The following is a 19,670-nucleotide window of genomic DNA, read 5'->3' as shown; positions in this document are numbered from 1 at the left end:
TAGGTGAGGACATTTGGACCTCACAAGTATAGCCAAACCTATACACACACGCACACACAAAAGTACCAAAATAGAAAGGCTAATATTTCACTATTTAAGTGAGGACATTTGGCCCACACAAATAAAGCCAAAACTGTGTGCGTACACACACACACACACACACACACACACACACACACACACACACACACACACACACACACACACACACACACACACACACAGTACCCAAATAGGCAGGCTAATATTTTAATGCACTAAAGACTCAAACATACACATTAAACCCAAACTGATTCAGATGCACATAAGGCTTCTTGTAAACATTTGTTTTTTGCACTTAAAGAGGCAGAGCTCTACTGCGCTGTAACGAATTAAAAGATTTAATTGATTGATGGCTGTGACCACACTGACACTGCGGCCTTTGACAAATTACCCAAGCTCAAAACCGTTGGGATAGTTAAATTGTCTCATACTCAGTGTGAAATGTCTCTGGTAATTTAACCTCATAAAACAAAGTGAAAGGTTTGGTGATGTTGCACACTGAAATACAATACAAACCACAAAACCTTCCAAATATGGGCTGATTGTGAGTGTGTATAGGCCAGTGTGATATTCTTTGATTTATGATTGTAAGGTCAGATTAGACAGAAATAAATGCTTATACAGAAACAAACATGCTGTGTCTTTCTTAACATGCATCTGTAATATTAAATGTATCTGTTCTGAGAATGTGAATTCGTTCAGAAACTCTGGGGATTTTTAAAGGGACAGTTCACCCAAAAATGAAAATTCTGTCATCATTTTCACCCTCATATAATGGCAAACCTGTTTTCTTTCTTCTGTTGAACACACACACACACAAATGTTTTGAAGAATGTTATAGTTTTGTTTACCCCTGACATTCATCATTGTATAGACAAAAATCTGATATATTTCTCACATTTTTATATTCCACAGAAGAAGAAAAAAAGAAGTGTCAAACAGGTTTGAAACATGAGGGTAAAACAATAAGATTTTTTATTTTTTAACGAACTATGCTTTTAAAGAGTTATGTGATATAGGTTATGTTTTGTTGAAAGTAGGTCTAAATCTAGTCACAGACTAAGGGAATAAAATAAATACATTATTTCAAACATCAAATTAACAATTAATGTCATAAGTGCGACTTCTTATTCTTCAATCACACGGCTCGTTCAGACGTTTAGGGATGCACAAGAAAAATGAAGTTGTACCGCCCCCTGTTGGACAAGCATGTTCAATTCTACATGGTGCCGCCATTTTAGGATTAACCCGTCTGCCTACTGTGATTTTAGGATACAGATGGACTACAACTACAAATCCCATCAGCTTTAGCTTTATAAAAGGATACCCAGTGCATCCCGTTACAGACATGCAACTTAAATAAGAGTACTCTATTTTCAGAAAATGATTATTCAAAAATTTAGCGATTATTTAAAACATACAAGCTTTGTTTACACACTCGAGGCACAACATCCACGTTCAGGTTGGACGTGTAAACAGCGCCATCGAAAGGCCAATTAAGAATGTGCGTCTATCTAGTAAACAGGTACAGCAATATCGCAGAGAAAACCATACAATCACTCTCGTTATTACATAATGAAAATAAGTAAAAAAAAAAAAAAAAATCGTAGCCTATTTCTTATTACATCGAGATCATGAGAAAAGCTGGTCAACCCACAGAAAAAACGAACAAAAAACAAACATTTCAGCTCTTGTGAGAAACCTCCTCTCCAAAGCTTTTTAATTGCACATCAAGCATTTTCTTCTTTGAGACCTGACTCAACCACCAAGTTAAGGGGTTATTGGTGAATTTAAATGGTAAGTTAAAAAGTATGTTCACAATACTTAACCCAACTATTGATTCATTATTAAGGTGGCTATAACACTCAAGGTTCGCCATTGCTTCCTGAAAAGAAACGCATTGTGTTTGTGACTTGACAATTAAACAGATGGCCATGGATACAGTGTGCCATTACAAGGTAGCATTACACCAAATTCTGATCATACTATCAATTCAATTCTTCAGAAAGTAAACACACTTGAAGTTTTGTGCAGCATCTTTATTCTGACACTGCTAAATGCCAGCAGTTCCACTGACACGAACAAAGTAGAAGAAGGGGTGAAGTGCGCAGGCAGCTAGTGTAGGAGAGGAGTGTGGATGGAGGGCGGACCAGGCTGTTTGGGACATAGGTTAGTGCATGATGATGTATTTAGTCAAACAAGGGGAAAATGCAACACACAAGTTCTGCCGAGTATACCACATTTATTTTTTTAATGAACTGATTATGAGAAAGAGAGGGTGCAAGGCCCACCTCAATGCAGACTTAAGAAACTGAAGAGAAAGACGAAAAAAAAAAAAAAAAAAAAAAAAAAAAAAGACGGGAGGAGAGCAGCCCATAGCAACAAATTTCTTTAACTTGCAGAAGAAAAGGAGTAAATGGAAAATAAGGTGACAACTCTCAAACACGGCCCCCTTTTGTACACTATAAAACTGATCCAATGAGCAAAAGCCTTAACTCAACAAATTGGCTAGTCCATTTAACGTCCCCTGCCAAACTATTACAAAAAAACAAAAACAAAACAAAAAACCAGGACATTCCTGAACATTCATTAGACTTTTTTAATTACAGTTTTCCATTTTATAATCTTGGTAAACTTTTTTTCTTCCTTAGAAGGTAATGAGACTTGTACTGGACTAGTGGCCAATTAACCAACAATGGAACATCCACTGAGAAGGCGACGATCATTGCACGTCCTGATTGGATGGTTTCAGCTCCGATAACGAGGAGGAGTTAACAGAGAAATGACATAATAGAACACTAGAACTCCGTTTGTTTAAAAAAAAAAAGAAAAAGAAAAAAGAAAACCCTCAAGATTGTAAGAGAAGCAAAGCCATGTGCTTGGACTGTAAAAACAATGAAAACACTTTTTTTGGGGAGAAAAGAGGCAGCAGAACAAAAATGGGACCAAAAAAAGTGGGAAGTACTGGGTTCACTATTAGAATCCTATAGAATTAAGTTGTAGTCCTATGAATAATCGTGTCATTTTCTTTTACTACAAGTTCAAAGTAAGTCTTTTAGGTCAACAGAAATCAGAGTCTTCATTGAGTTTCTTTTTTTCCTCTTTTTGAATCCTTGGTTAAATCTTCCCCAAAATAATTTCTGAAAATATCTGGTTGTAAGATTGGGGAGAGAAAATAGGGCCTTGTCAGTCTTTTGCCCAAAGCGGTATCTGTTACTTCACACGTCCTTGACGATCCTGGAAGAGAGAATAAACACAACTGTGAACAATGGATGCTGAGAGGTCACTGACAGCAAATTCTATAAAGATTACATTTGAACTCTTATAGGGCTGGGCATTGACAAATGTCACAATAAAATAGATTCTCAAGCTTGCTACTCAATTCGATATAGATTAAATGGGGCCTATCAGGTACAGTACATGGCATATTTCCTCCAAAAAAAAAGAAGAAAAAAAAGGACTCATTGCTTTAAATTACACACAAGGAAGTTTTTATAATAATAAAGTTAATATAATTCTACTCTTTTTAAGATATAAACATTTATAAAAAGATGACCGATTTATTCAAACATTTAATACTGAAGAACAGGTTAGGTAAAAATACAATATGCAATATAGTGCATATATTGAACAAAAAGCTCCTCTAGAGTTAATTTTTCTAGCTGACTAGAGAGTTTATAGATATTGGATGGCTTTCTGAGGTACATAAAATGACCTGACATTGTTTACAAGCGGCTTTATTGACACCTTTCCATGGTTGAAACACTGATAGAGCAATTACACGCGACATGATGCGGATATCGGTAAATTGTACTCTTTCAACATACCTTCTGATGTTTATTTAATGCTGTAACTAGTAGTAAAGTGGAAGAGATGATCCGTTCATCTGCGCTTTTTGCTTGAACTGAGGCACTACAGCGGTTTGTCACGCCACATTAAAGAGCGGCAAAATGGTAAATTTTTTAATTTTGTAATAGTGAAAGTCCCCCTGTGGTAAAAATCAAGCTTTTAATGTCAATATGTCTGTGGTGTTTTTAATATGCTTTAAGAAAAACCATGTGCAAATTCATAAGTCAACACCATTGCTTAGTATTTTCTCTTTAAAGCTACCAAAGACAGTCCCAAAAAAAAAAAAAAAGCGGTTTGAAATCGCTGGTGTTTCTGACGTCACAAACTACCTTGTAACCAATCACGTCAACGTGTGAGGAGCGGGTCTCTGAGCCGTGTGAGTGGGGGCGGGGATAACTTGCATATTCATAGAACCACGTATACTAAATGAGTCAAAGATGATCAAAGATGAGTTAAGGGATAAAATTGACTACAGGGGGACAGGATTTTAAAAAGCTGAGACCGTGCGATTGTTGGATGGTAGGTACGCTACAAAGCTTTATTCATTCATCAACTGAAAATAGGATAGACTAAAAGATTGATTCTAGGGATTTAAGAATCAATATTAGTTCTTCAAAATGTGAATCAATTAAAATCGAGAAATCAATATTTTTAATTAAAACAGCCCTACCATTAGAAAAATGACATCAAAAAGTCAAAAAATCTGTTAGTAAAATTTATAATTTAAAGTAAATTAGAAAAGTTCGGGGTCGGTAACATGTTTTGAAAATTCTTTTATGCTCATCAATGCTGCATTTATTTAATCAAAAGTACTGTAAAAAAAACTATTTTAAAAAGTAATTCATGTGATGGCAAAGCTGAATTTTCAACATCAACATTTTGAAATTGAAATGTATACATCTCAAAGCTGAATAAATAAGCTTTCCATTGGTGTATGGTTTGTTAGGATAGGATAATATTTGGCCGAGATACAACTATTTGAAAATCTGGAATCTGAGAGTGAAAAAAAAAAAAAGAAACATTGAGAAAAACACCCTTAAAGTTGTCCATTTATGTTCGTGATTGTACTGCATTCACTCACAAAAATAAATGTTTTATATATTAACGGTAGGAAATTTACAAAATATCTTCATGGAACATGATCTTAATATCCTAATCCTAATTTATCCTACCTTAATATCCTAATGATTTTTGGCATAAAAAAAAATTCTATCATTTTGACCAATACAATGTATTGTTGGCTATTGCCACAAAATATTTGTATCATTATTATTATTATTATCATCATCATCATCATCAATGTCGACAATAGCTGCGTTACTTAATATTTTTTATTTATATTTATATATAATATACATGCATATTAAAATTAGGGTCAGATTTTTTTTTTTATATACAATATGAAAATATGCTCTCATAACATTGTTAAATGGTATCATAACATATACACATACATATATATACGTATATATATGTTATGTATATGTATATATATGTGTATATGTTATGATACCATTTAACAATGTTATCAGAGCATATTTTTACTAACAAACTGGCAAGTACAAACTGACAAGCCCAAAAAGACTAGTTTAAGCACATTCAGGTTGACAAACATGTCTAATGGCAGGGCCTGCTGCCAAAACTAACAGATTAAATCTATTACTTACAAGCTCACATAAACTCTAATTTACAAGCATGCTGACAGATAGAGGACAGTATGAATGAGTGGCGAATCAGCAAGATGCATCACCTGCATTCTGTAGTGGCTCCGACTGGAGTTACTGGAGTACGGGTCACTCCCCTGAACCTCCACCTGCCCAAGAGAGAAATAGAGTTTAGTCAAATCCTTTCGGAATGCCAAATAACACCATTCAAATGCAAATTTACAACAATATTTGTATACCAGGCCTAATACTGATTAATTTGACAATGACCATTCATTATTACATCAACCATTTTGGACCAAACTATTTAAATGTCCAGTTTCTCATCGCTGGACAAGAATTTACAAAATTAAAAAAAAATCAAAAAAAAAAAATCTCTTGAAATAATGAATGATTCAATTAGAGAAATGTTTTAAGTCACTTGTCACCACCTGGTGGTGTAAAGATGTAATCGATGCAATCGTTATTTGAAGCGGAATTTTACTTTCAAAATAGAGTTGAACGATTAATCGTTAAAAGACCGCAATCTTGATTCAAACACCCAAGCAATCTCATTCCTTAATGACAACTATTAAATCACACAGAAACATTCAAATCTGCGTTTGCTCTACCACTGACCCAGAGAAAGCAGTTGTACAGGTATGAAACTGCTTCAGTCTTTTCAAACACACTGTATCATTACTTCTGTTACAAATATTAAAATTATCACAGAAGAACTGGGATAAAAGTTTAGTTAATTTATAAACACTGATGTCTACGGTAGCGATCAAAATAGAGCAATCACCTTTTTGAAAGTAACGTGGCCCTTTAAATAATCATATCATTACATTGTTACGCCACTAAGTAGCAACAAGTGACAAATTTGTCACTGAATCATTCATTCAAAAGATTTGTTTAAAAACCCTGATTCATCCATTAATGAAACAAGAATGAGTGCGTCATTGAATCATTTATTCAAACCGATTAAAAAACATTTTCAAATGAAACATTTTAAATAGCAGCTTAAGAGTATTTGAATAGAGCTTGCAATCTTTTAACGACTGATTGTGCCGCTCTACTGGAGAGTGCAGAAGGACAAACGCTGAAATTGTGCTCTTTTAAGCCCAAAGCATACTTCGTTTTTTACGTGTATGCGAGAGTCTGGAAAACAGTACTTTGTACGCGCAGATTGCAACTTCGCATTTAATTTATTTTGCATTAATCAGTGGTGACAACACTTAACTGGGTTATCGTTTCACAGTAGAAAACAAAACTAAGAGACAGAACTACAACAAAATACTGGAGATTGACAACAGGTGCCTGCATTAACAAAAGTTTGTGTGAGGGGGTTATGATAGTCACAACTTTAGACCCGCCTCATGCATATTAAACGGAGTAGGCTATACTTTGAAAGGCTACTTGTTTGACTGTAAACATAAGCTAGCTTACGCCCCCAAAAAAACATTGGGTTTATTCTGATAGTCATTATACACTAAAAATGACAATGAAAATTCTACTTTCTAAGCCAATGTCAAACAAGTTTATCTATTGTAAGGAGGTGAGGGGGAACCACAATGCTAGCATCTCTTGGAAAAAAAAAGGACAAAAGTAAAGAAAGATGTAATTGCACATAATATTTCACTTGAAGGTGTTATCTTTATAATGTATTATTTCAGTAAGCAATACTTCACAAAGCAATTACATCTTATTCAAACAAAATAACCACACTGCTACCAACATTCAGTGAGCTAAACTGGTGATGTCAGCCCACCAATACAAAAAGAACTGTAATAAGAACTCTATTCTGGATCTTAGAGCCATAATTCATGTCATGCATATAACCTCGGTAAAGAAATGAATTCTCTAAAAATTACCTGATGCAACAGCACCACACACACACACGGCAGAAAAAGCATAAGTGTAAACACAATATGAAAGAGAACAGTGGATATTTGGGCTTATATTTGTTTTAACAATTACGAGATGTCAGGTAACTATAAATGCAGGTCAGTGGTCCCCACAATTCAAGCGAAAAATTATTTAATATTAAACAAAATTCAATAACACAGAATAAAAGTGATCACACCCATATATTACGTTAGTCTTCATGTACCATTTCTCACACGGTTTTGATTGTGAAAAAAAAAAAAAACCTGCAGTATGCAGTAATGAAATATGGCCAGCAAAATGTTTGTCAAGTACTTTGTTCTCTTGCAGTGATGCACAGTAACTGCAAGAGCTGTGCTACCTGTGGTTGGGAATTTTTAAGGTGGGCTTAACCAAAAGTTTGTCATCTGACATACTAACATTGTGGTCAAACAAAAGGGGTTATAGGGATTCAATCTGGTAAACGTTGTCCCACTAACAAGAAACTCAGCTGAGAGAAAAATGAGGGGGGAAAAAGAAAAAGAAAAAAAGATTTAATTCTAACGATTTAAACTGCATGAGCTCCACAGCATGAGTTAAAGGAGAAGTTCACTTTTGAAAAAACTTTTGCTGATAATTTACTCACCCCCATGTCATCCAAGATGTCCATGTCTTTCTTTCTTCAGTCGAAAAGAAATTAAGGTTTTTGATGAAAACATTCCAGGATTTTTCCACATATTATGGATTCCATTGGGACCCAAACGGTTCAAGGTCCAAATGACAGTTTCATTGCCGCTTCAAAGGGCTTTAAACGATACCAGACGATGAATAAGGGTCTTATCTAGCGAAACGATCGGTCATTTCAAAAATAAAATAAAAAGTTGACGTTTTATAAGCACAAATGTTCGCCTTGCTCTGTTCTGTGATGCGCGTTCGTGACGTCACGTAATACGCAATTACGTTGAAAAGGTCAAGTTTGATGTGTTTACAAATGTGCGGAAGGAGGACCATATAAACATTTTCAAATGTATTTGTGTCAGTTTATCGTTTAAAATGCCCATTTCGTGTGCGCATCCTGAGTGTTTTAATATTAAAAAGCCAAAAAGAACATTTTCTTCAATTTTTCAAGCGTGACCTTTTCAACGTAATTGCGTATTACGTGACGTCACGAACGCGCATCACAGAACAGAGCAAGCCGAACATTTGTGCTTATAAAACGTCAACTTTTTATTTTATTTTTGAAATGACCGATCGTTTCGCTAGATAAGACCCTTATTCATCGTCTGGTATCGTTTAAAGCCCTTTGAAGCGGCAATGAAACTGTCATTTGGACCTTGAACCGTTTGGGTCCCAATGGAATCCATAATATGTGAAAAAATCCTGGAATGTTTTCATCAAAAACCTTAATTTCTTTTCGACTGAAGAAAGAAAGACATGGACATCTTGGATGACATGGGGGTGAGTAAATTATCAGCAAAAGTTTTTTTAAAAGTGAACTTCTCCTTTCAGAGAGACAGTTCACCCCAACATTAATTTCAAACCTGCATGACTATCTTCTGCAAAACAGAACATTTAAATTATGTCTATACAATGATTGAACCTCAACCTTTGATTGCACAGACAAAACTGTTCAGCAGAAATTCATCCAGGTTTGGAATGATGCATAGATCATTTCTTTTTACAAGCAAATAGGCTAGGCTGATTTTCATTAAGCAAATTTGTTTGTTTATTTGCTCTATTACAGTCCAAACTGACCTTAATTTCCTTTAATAGAAAGATCCGACTTTAGATCTGTTAAATACTACATAAGACAACTTCACAAAACAAAAACAGTGCAAATGCAAATTCACTTTCAAACAGTAGGTGGCGCTTATATACCAGTAGCAATATAGCATTTCCTTGGTTACCGCTTATAAACAGGCATTATGGGATGTAAGAGGAAAAGAAAATGCTATCAAGACTTTTCTGGACAGTCAGTTCCCATTAGAGATACATTCATATGAACACCCAATATTTATTTATTTATATACATTTAATATTTATATATTTTTTCTAATATTTTGCGCATCGCAAACAGTGAGCTTGTTCCCTTTTACTGACTACAAATGATGGGAGGGAAACATTTGTTTTATGTATACTTATAATTAGAGGTCGTCCGATAGTGGATTTTACTGATACCAATAACTAGGTTTGAACATACATGCCGATTACCGATTATTCAATCAATTTTTTTTAATGGATACTGGATTAAAAAACAAACGTAACACTCCAAGTAAAACAATGCTGAACTGAAATGTGCTAAATGAAATAAATATATAAATATGAATATTAAAATGAGAAGTTCTACATAGATATAATTTAAACATTAAAATATTACAGGTCAAATATGTGTTTCTTTAGCTATAACCTAGAAACATGTAAATTTCATTGGTAAACACTTTGCAAGTCCCATTTGTTAACAAGGGTGTATTAGCTAGCTTTTATGAACTATATGCATTATGCAATATAATTTTTTTACAGCATGTATTAATATTTGAGCAATACAATTGTACCTTGATAATTCATGTTAGTTCATAGTACATAACTAAGGTAATAACAGAAAATAAAAATTAAAACTCAATTTAAAATGTATTACTAAGTGTTGAAATTAACAAACTAAACAATGAATACTACTTCATTTATTAATCTTAGTTAATGCTAAAAAAGTAATCTTATTGTAAAGTGTTACCATTCCATATAAATCCAAAGAGTCATGCTTAAAGATGACCATCTTTAAATATCTAAAAAGGCCAGAGCATTAAAATGACATAAATGAAGGCCTATATTAAATGTATAGTCTCTCACTTTATTTGCTTCTATTTTAGAACACTTGATGATCTAATCAAAATAACAATATGTATTGTAGTGATACAAAAAGAACTGAAATCGAACGCGTTTCTGATTTGTTTCTGTTTCTGTCGACAGTTAATGAATGCAAAGAAGTGACCAGCTGGATATAAATTAACGCAAACAGATGGTAACAATTGCAACAAAACATTTGGGTCAGGTTTGCGTGTTTTTGTCACATTGCTTTAATCGCTTGAGGTAGCCACTACTAATGTTAGTCCTATCAGACTCGACGGCAAACATACTGCTGTTCTTTCTCTGCTAATGCAGCATCTAGTCAACAAATAAATTACTTTATAATATGGCAATTATGGACTGTAGTGTTCTGTATTCATACCGTTTCGAAGTCGATGTTTTAAATGCGCATCTGAAGTGTCAGCGCTCTCCGTGCAGCCTCACAAAGTAAACAACTCAGCCAGTGATAGTTTTTATTTTGCCTCTAGAGGCCGCTCTCGCTCTGTAAAATCGCTCAGTACGAGAGCACTGAGAAGACACTGCTTTCATTATACAGTGTAATGACCGCAAACTCTTCTCAGCCGTTCCAGCAATGGACGCAACCCGGAAAAAAATATCGGTGTGGATTTTTGCCGATAACGATAGTTCCACCAACAAACTATTGGTACCGATATATCGGCAAAACCGATGAAGTCGACCTCTACTTATAATCTAGCTCTTTGTTGTTTAGTTATTTGTGCATCAAACCACAAATCTGCATTTCAATTACCTGTAGCAACATGCCACATTTGAGGTTGCATTTTCAAGACATTAAAAAAGTGTTTATCTTATGTAAATGGGTATGTGACAGAGGAAACCATCTTTTTCTTCTGAATTGGATCAAATAAACAACTCCATTTCTAAGAGCATAAAGGTATGATTTTAGATGGAAAATATCAAAAGGACAAAATTGACATTTAACATTTTGAAATCGACATCAGCAAAATAACTTTGTGAAGAACTGGATAAAAAAAACAATCAGCTTTATATTCCTGATGGAGCAAGGCCATGGCAGGTTACCTTTTTCACACTTTCCTCCTCTTCCTGACGTTTCTCGTAGTGTGAGAAGTCGTCAAAAATGGAGGTGGTGTGCTTGTAACTTGCGATGATCTTCAACACTTGACGCGCCTTGTCCAGCGGAACCTCCTGTGTGTCACGGGAGTTGGTCACCGGCTTATTCTCATTGTTTTCCAGACGAATGTGCCTCAGTTGACTGTTGGGAACGTCCTTCACAAAGATCCAACGCACATCGAAACGGCCCTTCCACTTGTCCTGCGACCACACACCTGCACAAGTGTTGTAGTCCACGGGCGATCGCATCTCAGCCACGCCACAGAAGTGCCCGCTGCCGTTCACGCTGAAGAGCAGGTAAAGAGGCCCTTTGTTGGCCAGCGAACGGTATGCAGCATCCAGGCGCTTATTCCCATGTTCTGTGCTGCACCAGATATTGTACTTAATGGAGCGATGGATGTCGTCCTCAGAGTAGCTCTTGATGATGAAGACACGACCGTGCTTAGGGTTCCAGTCAAAGTCCTTGGGATTGTAGTTGTTCACCATGCGCAGTTTCTCCAGAACTGGGTGGGGCTCTGCTGGCACAGCAACGCCACCCATTCCTGAATTTGGAGGGGATTGGCCAGGTCCGCCTGCTGCGTCCCCAAAGCCGTTAGCACGGTTACGCGGAGGCACCCAGCGGGTTGGCTGGGAGGGTTGGGGAGCGGGAGGGCCCTGGGATAGTGGAGGTGGGACAGCACCCGGCTGGCCACCTGGAGGAAGAGGGTGCTGCCCGAGTTGACCAATAGGAGGCCCTAGCTGTCCATTGCTGAGGGGCAGCTGCGGCACCCCGCCAGCAGTAGCACCCGGTTGAGGAGACGATTGATTGGGCGGCTGTCCATTAGTGGGCAGGGAAGTCTGTTGTGGGGCTGCTGGTTTAGGCATAGTCCCCTTGTTGTCCCAAGTCCCAATATCCATGTTATGTTTGATTGGAGGTGGCGGCAGATTTGTCCCGCCAAGTCCCCCCTTGGTTTTCAGCTTAGGCTGTGGTTTGGCAGGCTTGCTGGCAATGTCCGCCCAAGATGCAGCTTTTGCAGGAGCCATGGAGGCGGGTGGCATGGTGGGAGCTGCAGACACCTGACTCAGTGGCCCTCCAGGAAGTCCAGAACCAACAACTTTGGGTGCCATGTCCCCAGCCCCAATTTTAAGCCCCGCCATGCCCTGATCCAAGCTATTCATTCCCACTGCCTTGTTGAGCGGCTCGTTCGCTGCAAAGGGAGACTGTCCGTCGATCATTGCGCCTCCTAGTGTACTAGGAGCATAGGCGTAACTGCTGCTGTAACCTGAGCTCTGTGTGGACTGTCCCTGAGAGCTGCTGTTCCCCCAGGCAGGGAAGTCAATCCCACTGGGGAAGAAGTTGAAGCCATGCTGTCCCAGGAAAGGGTTGCTCCCCAGTGCCCCAGACTGGCCAAACATGGCATCTGGGAGAAAGTGGTGCTCCCCATTGCTAAGCTGTCCATAAGAGGCCAGGTAAGGCATCGGGGGATCCCCGCCTGTAGACCATGCCGCTTCATTCAGAGAATAGGTGAAGCCTATTGAGGGGCTGTAGTAACTTGGCATGTAGGAGTCGGACATGGCCGTATAGGCATTGCTCTGTAAAACAAAGAAAATATATGAGCTTCATATTGATCAACATCAGATGCACAGTTTGAAAATACAAACAAGTATGATATAAAAGCAGTGGGGAGTCAAAACATTAACAAGTGACATTAGGGTGAAAGAAGCAAAGGATCAATTTTCTACCATTTCAATTATCAGTACAGTCCATTAAAGTCATTGTTATCCAAATATTCTTCCCTTTCCCTTAACATTACAGTTGGTTTGAAAAAGTTAAGCTTAATACAAATAAGGAAGTGAGGCTAACAAGGGGTTAAATAAGAATTTATTCTGCTTGTACAGTCAGGCCAGTAGTACTGATTACTACTTGCCTCGTCAATTTCACTAAACAAAATAATTTAAAATGTATAAATAAATGTACACTTACATATGTATAAACTTTTTTCAATCGTTTCACATATACACTTTAATTTTGGGGCCAGTTAGATTTTTTTATTTTTTTATTAACATTTATTTATCAGATTCATTCAATTGATCTAAAATTACAGTAAAAGACATTTATAATTATACACAAGATACACAATTTCAAATAAATGCTGTTCTTTTCCACAAAATTTAACAGAACAACTTTTCAATATTGATAAGAAATGCTTTTGAGCACCAAATCAGGATATTTCTGACTGGAGTAATGATGCTGAAAATTCAGCTTTGCCATCACATGAATAAATAACATTTTAAAATATATAAAAATAAAGTTTTTAATTGTCATAATATTTCACAATTTGAATGTTTTTACTGTATTTTTAAAATCATAAATGCAGACTTAGCAAGCACAAGAAACTTTTCAATTTTTTTTCCAATTCTTACATCCCCAAACTGATTTGCATATACACTACTATCATTTAATTCTTGCAGCATCAACAAAATAATCTGGTACACGTCTACATAAAATGTACCTAGCTGACAAAAAAAAAGAATAAGAAAAAAAAAAGATTAAGAGTTTAGCTTTGCTACAAAAATGCATGCGAATAATAAAAAAAGGGCCCTTGGGTCATCAGGCCATCTTTATCGTTGAGCTCTGCTAACCATAAGATAAAACTGTACTAACATCTGTACTAAAACATCTCCCCGAAAATGTTGAGCTTTGAGAATATCATTTAGGACTGGTCAAGGACCGAGACCCCCTCCAGGCACACAGCCTGCTCATATTTTCAACACCAGCAATCAGCTTTGTTAGAGCAACAGTGGCACAGATTCCCTACAAAAGATCCCAGCATTCCTTTGACAGAGAATACTAGACCCTTTATTCATTTGTGTCCCATTTTTCTGAGAAGACATCCATTGCCAGAAAACCCACTATTTCAGCATACATTAGTGCAAGGATTGATAAATTGGGGAATTTTTCATTTGAAAGTAATTCTATTATAGAATGTCTGGAAGCTCTGGACAGGAACTAACATAATACATGATAATTATTTCATTCCTTAATCACCTTTCATCACTTCATGGTAAACAGCTGTACTGCATTTTGCACAATTTCCTATGACTCGTCAATGTGCACCAAGATTTAGGCTGCAAACTAAATATCTGCCTATGTAAATAATATGATGTATGACTTGTCCACACACCTCTTTAACCAACACTCGTACAGTCTTTGGACGTAGTGTAGAGTGCCATGGTGACACCCCAATAAAAAAAACAAAGCACAGAGACCAGGATGCAATTACAGGCCATAACGAATCCTCAAGAGAATAGGCAGCAAAAACAATAGCCCTGCTCTTTGTCACTATGGGATCTTTTGTTTAGCTCTGAAACAAGACCTACCTGTCTGGGCTGAGCGTTCAGGTAAGGCTCGAACTCATCATCATTCAAAGTATCCTTTTGGGTAACAGCTCCGTTTTGCACTGGAAAGCAAAAGATACAGAAAGTTAGAGCATCCACAATTTTTCTTTTTTACAGCAGCTAAATGAAAAAGACACAAGTGTAAGCCAAAACAAGGATAGGAAGGACATTTTATCTTGGAACTTGTGTGCTTCGCAAGGAACAAATTGAATACAGTAAATACAGTTTGTATTTACAAGTTGAGAAGTCAATTACAAAATCAGGTGCGTTCAAATCACTTTGGTAAGAGCAAAATGACAAAGTACCTTTTCCACAAAAAAAAGCAAGCCTTTCTAACATTACTTGTACAAAATGATGAATATAATACACATCAGGTGTGGTTTTGCATTTGTTTATATTACATTTTTAAATGTGCTATAAATTGAATTATATATATATACTAATGTAATGTACAATAATTTTGTATTTTGTACAGGGAACTTAGCTAGTTTTATTCTAAATGCACAAAAATAAAACATACATTTCAGCAGATTTACCATCAGCTACATCCATTGTCTAGGTTCTCACTGATGCCCCCTGCCCAACTCTCAGATTATGCCCACTCAATTACGACTTTGAGGTGGCGTAAATGTATAAAAGTTGAACGCACCACCAGATCAATGCATCCGCTGCTGAACTCAACATGTGGATTCATCACACTAACTGTCAAACTCAAAAGAAATAGCTAGAATGAAAAAGTATTACCTCATTTTTAACAAAAAGGACAACCTGACAATATCTCTTTACAGTTAGAGACACAAATCAAAGACAGATCCTCATCAAATGCAATGTCTATATATAGCAAATGCTATACTGTCAAAAAGATCAAATGCAGGTGATTATTTATCAGGGCCAAATTTATATTTCAACATCAGAAACCGGCCAGCGATCTAATCTTTATACTAGTTTATTATGTCTGTATAACAGTTAGGGATGCACGATATATCAGCCACCATATCGGTATTGACGATAGGCCTATGTGTTCATTTTTAATGTTATCATCCAGATAAGAAAATGTTGCTGATATATTAAAGCAAATAAATAAGGTATCATTTCCTTCAGCTGAGACTCTTCAGATGCGCACTGTTTGCCATGATGTTTTTTTAATTGCTTGAAATATGATTGGAATCACTTCAAAATGGAAAAAACAGTTAAGTGCAACATGTGCAGAGCAAGTGTCATATAGACTACATTAAAATTATAATGATAACATTATAATTGTGTGCTTGAGACATGGTTTTTAATGGTGAGACTTGTTTTTGTAATCAGGTTCTCAAATTATATAAAAATTTGGATTTAGATCTATCAGTCAATATATTGGTTATCGGTATCAGCCAAAATATTAATATCAGTGCATTTCTGATAACAGTGTAGTAGTCTTAACTGTCATTTACATCTTGCTGAAAATGTATAGCACTTTACTTTATGTCTAGAGTATATAGTATGTACTTTATTAAGACCATTCTGGCTATGTTTAGGTATTTCCTCATCTTTTGTCAGTGTATGTTGGCAGAGTCTACTTTTTTTCTAAAACTGTATGCAAAACATCCTCAGTATTTTTTACATTGAAAATGGACTAAAATAAAGGATTAAAAACTCTCACATCATATCCACGTGGTCATGTGCTCTAATTCAACACGTAAGTTAACTGGATTGTGAAAGGTTGATACACTTCGTGTGGTGCTGAAAATCCCCTTAACAGGTTCCTCCCGGCAGCATGTTTAAACCCCCGCCACTTAGCCACTGTCAGATGCTGATCTAAGAGTATGTGGGACACTTACACCACCACATTTGAAGTAAACACCTAAAAAGTGTGTTCAAGCAGTGTATGTGGGTGTTCAGGTGCTTGAGTGTGTGTCACGCGTTCAACTGCACTCGGCCTCACTCACTATTCGCCTGTGCTAGGCGGCTAACTAGCGTGGGCTCTAAACACAAGCTCTTGTCAGTTCCGTGAGACTAAAACCAACCAGATCCTCTACTATAAGACCTACTTCTCTTCTAATCCCACGTGCGATTGTTTTAAGCAGGTTTAGCCGCTTGATTTAATAGCGGAGATGGTATGAACACACGGCCTGCTAACAGCAGCACCAGCACGAGACTCTTTTTACAGCGCAAAAACGGAATGCCAGCACTTCACCTACCTTTGTTTGCTTGGCCTTTCGGTCTCTGGATTGGGTCCAGGTGATTCATGAAGGAGTGAGTTTTGAGAGGAAAGAGGGAGAATAAATGAAGGTTTATATGAAGCTCAGGCCTGAACTCGCGCTGCGAGAGAGAAAAAAACCCGCCTCGACGCCACTTCTGCTCAATGTTCACAAAGTGCCTCTGTTTACCTGCTCCAGAAGGCTGCTGGCTGACATTTCTCTCTCCCCGGAGCCTGTGTGTTATACTGCGCGTTTGTTTGCGGGTTAAAGTCAACGGGAAATGCGTGTGTTTTTAGAGTCTTTGCGCCCGTCTCTCTCGCTCGCTCTCTCTCTCGCTACAGCTGCAGATCAGACACACAATGGCGGGCTGCAGTTCCTCCACACTTTAACATGGCCGAGCGGCCGCCGCACATTCATCCACGGCAGGACAGCGCCGCTACACGGCGGGGAGGAGGAGGTTGTGTATGTCCGTGATGGGGAAATCTTCTTTGGATTTTTACATACTTTACGTAATAAACATGTGCTTTAGGTTGTAGTGCCCGTTCCTCACAACAGTGCTATGCGTAAAGGTCTTATTCCTGTTACAGAGAATGATAGGCTTCGATTTGTTAAAAGAGTATTTATAAATATAAATAGGCCTATGTGAGTAGGCTATTAACATAAAGATAAAGGGCCGGTTTGATAGAGAGGAATTAGTTAAATTAGGACATTTAAGTAGCTTTTATAAACGCATTTGTTTATAAAAACATTACTTTTGTGCATCTTGAGACAAAACAATGGCACTCACATATTGTGTCATATGTCAATACAAGTTCAGTTAAAACAGCTCCAACGTGCATTTTAGTCTGGGACTAGTCTGTGAAACCAGGGGAGAATATTTGACATTTTAATCTAGAAATTTAGACAATGTAGAAAACCTGTACATCAAAATGGACAGAAGGCCTAGCCTAAAATAGGCTATATAAAATAATTGTTTCAAATAATTAACTACAATAATTTTTTAACAATTAAGTTCTTGACTATACATTTATTTATACAATTCACAGGCCCTATAAGTACACATTTCAGCCGTCTATCCTGGCAAATTTGTATTATTTTCGTTTCATCTTAGATCCATATCAGGATAAGTCGTAGGCTATAGGCTACGCAACTACTTGAAAAATGGAATGAATAGGCTAGTTCGTTTGTCTCAGTTTAAAACATGCATCCTGGAATTACAGAACTTGAATTAGGCTATCAAGAAGACACGAACATTTTAAAAGTGAAAATATCTCAATTCACTTTAAGTGGATAATCTACTCGCTTCCACTGCGCAATTCTAATGAAAGAACTAATAGCATGCGTTTTTATGGAAGCTTGTTTCCGCCACAGAATAGGCTAGCCTACATTACAACAATATAAAAGGGTAATTGCTTTTTCCCTCAGAATTGTTAGTTTAGGCTATATTATGCAATTCTGAGGAATAAAAAGTTTTTTATTTCTTTAGTTTTTTATTCTGTAGCGTAGCTAAATATGCTTCCATTAAAACACATGCAATTAGTTTTAGTCAGAATTGCGAAATCTAAACTCGCAGTTGCAAGAAAAAAGTTATAATTGTGAGATAAAAAGTTGCAATTTAGCCTATCTTTTTGTTCCGTGGCGGAAACAAGCTTTCATAGTCTTTGGCGGTTGAAGGTAATTAACAACAACAACAACAACAAAAATCAATACAATCTGCTATCGTTTGTGTTCATATAAACTTTGTATTTGTGTGCTAGTGTTCTATGATGAACTATATGGTAAGTCGCGAGCACTATGAAAGCCACAATAATAATATTCTGCACCGACACCTGTAGGCCAGTAGATGTCCTCATTATTATGCAGCACATTCATTTGAATCAGCTCTACATTGTCCAATACAAAGCCAATTCTCAATGCAGACGTGGAACAAACGTAGGCTACTTCAATAGGCCTGTATACTGCTTTATGTTTTCTTTTCAAGGGCGATGTAGCCTACTTCATTTCACTTTTAACCGAAAAATAGGATAGGCTACATTGTTTTTTTTACTATTAACATGGGAGATATATGCTATAGTAGCCTAATACCTTTGATGGTGTCAAGTTTGAACACGGGAAGGGTGGTAAGCAGCATTTGTGAGATCTACCAAGTAATGTATGCCTACTGCATTTATATACACCTGCCATTATCCACACACAAAGCCAGAAATTTAACAATAGCTGCCTTACCTTTCTATTTTTCTAAATTCAATTAATACACTGTAAAAATCCAACAGTGATTCTAACTAACACTTTTTAGTTAACTTTACTTAATGCCTTAATTGTAAAAATCTAGTAATCTGTACTATTCACATAGGCCTACTATGTTTTGTTTACTAAGAAAACCCAAGTTAAGATGAATTGATTGGTTTGAGTGTGGTTTTTGAGGCGGGGAAAATCTTAAAAGTCTTTTCACTCATTTCCTCCACTTCTGCAGTTATTTTTCTCTGTTTGCATTCACTCATTTCCCAAAGTCATCTTGAATGTTGAAAATTTAATACAACTGAAAAATTTGAGAGAACATCACATAAGCTGACTTCATAAATTGATGTTGATTTTCCTAAAATGTTTTTAGTCACCATTATGGCGATTAGTGATCCCTTTGGTTGGGCACTTGGAACTTCTTTTACACTATTGTAATTCTCTTTCCATTGATGCAATAATTGCAACAAGAAATCAGTTATTCGGATTAAAATGAAGAGATTATATACAGTATATATAATAT

General features: G+C 36.7%; 1 protein-coding gene across 2 annotated transcripts; it reads right to left on the bottom strand.

Moving 5' to 3' along the window:
• Positions 1-1,731: 1,731 nt before the first annotated feature.
• Positions 1,732-17,281, bottom strand: ythdf2 (YTH N6-methyladenosine RNA binding protein F2). 2 transcript variants are annotated; one of them, XM_082142534.1, is made up of 6 exons: positions 17,099-17,281; positions 16,910-16,934; positions 14,712-14,791; positions 11,301-12,923; positions 5,642-5,704; positions 1,732-3,279 (listed from the first exon to the last, which is right to left on the bottom strand). In XM_082142534.1, exons 1-6 carry the CDS (start codon positions 17,123-17,125, stop codon positions 3,256-3,258), a joined length of 1,842 nt encoding a protein of 613 aa, XP_081998660.1. In that variant the 5' UTR covers positions 17,126-17,281; the 3' UTR covers positions 1,732-3,255. The 2 variants fall into 2 exon arrangements, with proteins under 2 accessions (XP_081998660.1, XP_081998661.1); XM_082142535.1 differs by lacking the exon at positions 16,910-16,934 and having other exon boundaries at positions 17,099-17,275.
• Positions 17,282-19,670: the final 2,389 nt, after the last annotated feature.

This window comes from Leuciscus leuciscus (genome assembly GCF_965113295.1).
Source record: "Leuciscus leuciscus genome assembly, chromosome: 17".
Classification (NCBI taxonomy): domain Eukaryota; kingdom Metazoa; phylum Chordata; class Actinopteri; order Cypriniformes; family Leuciscidae; genus Leuciscus; species Leuciscus leuciscus.
The sequence above is the reverse complement of the archived record's forward strand: the minus strand, read 5'-3'. Positions and strand labels throughout refer to the sequence as shown.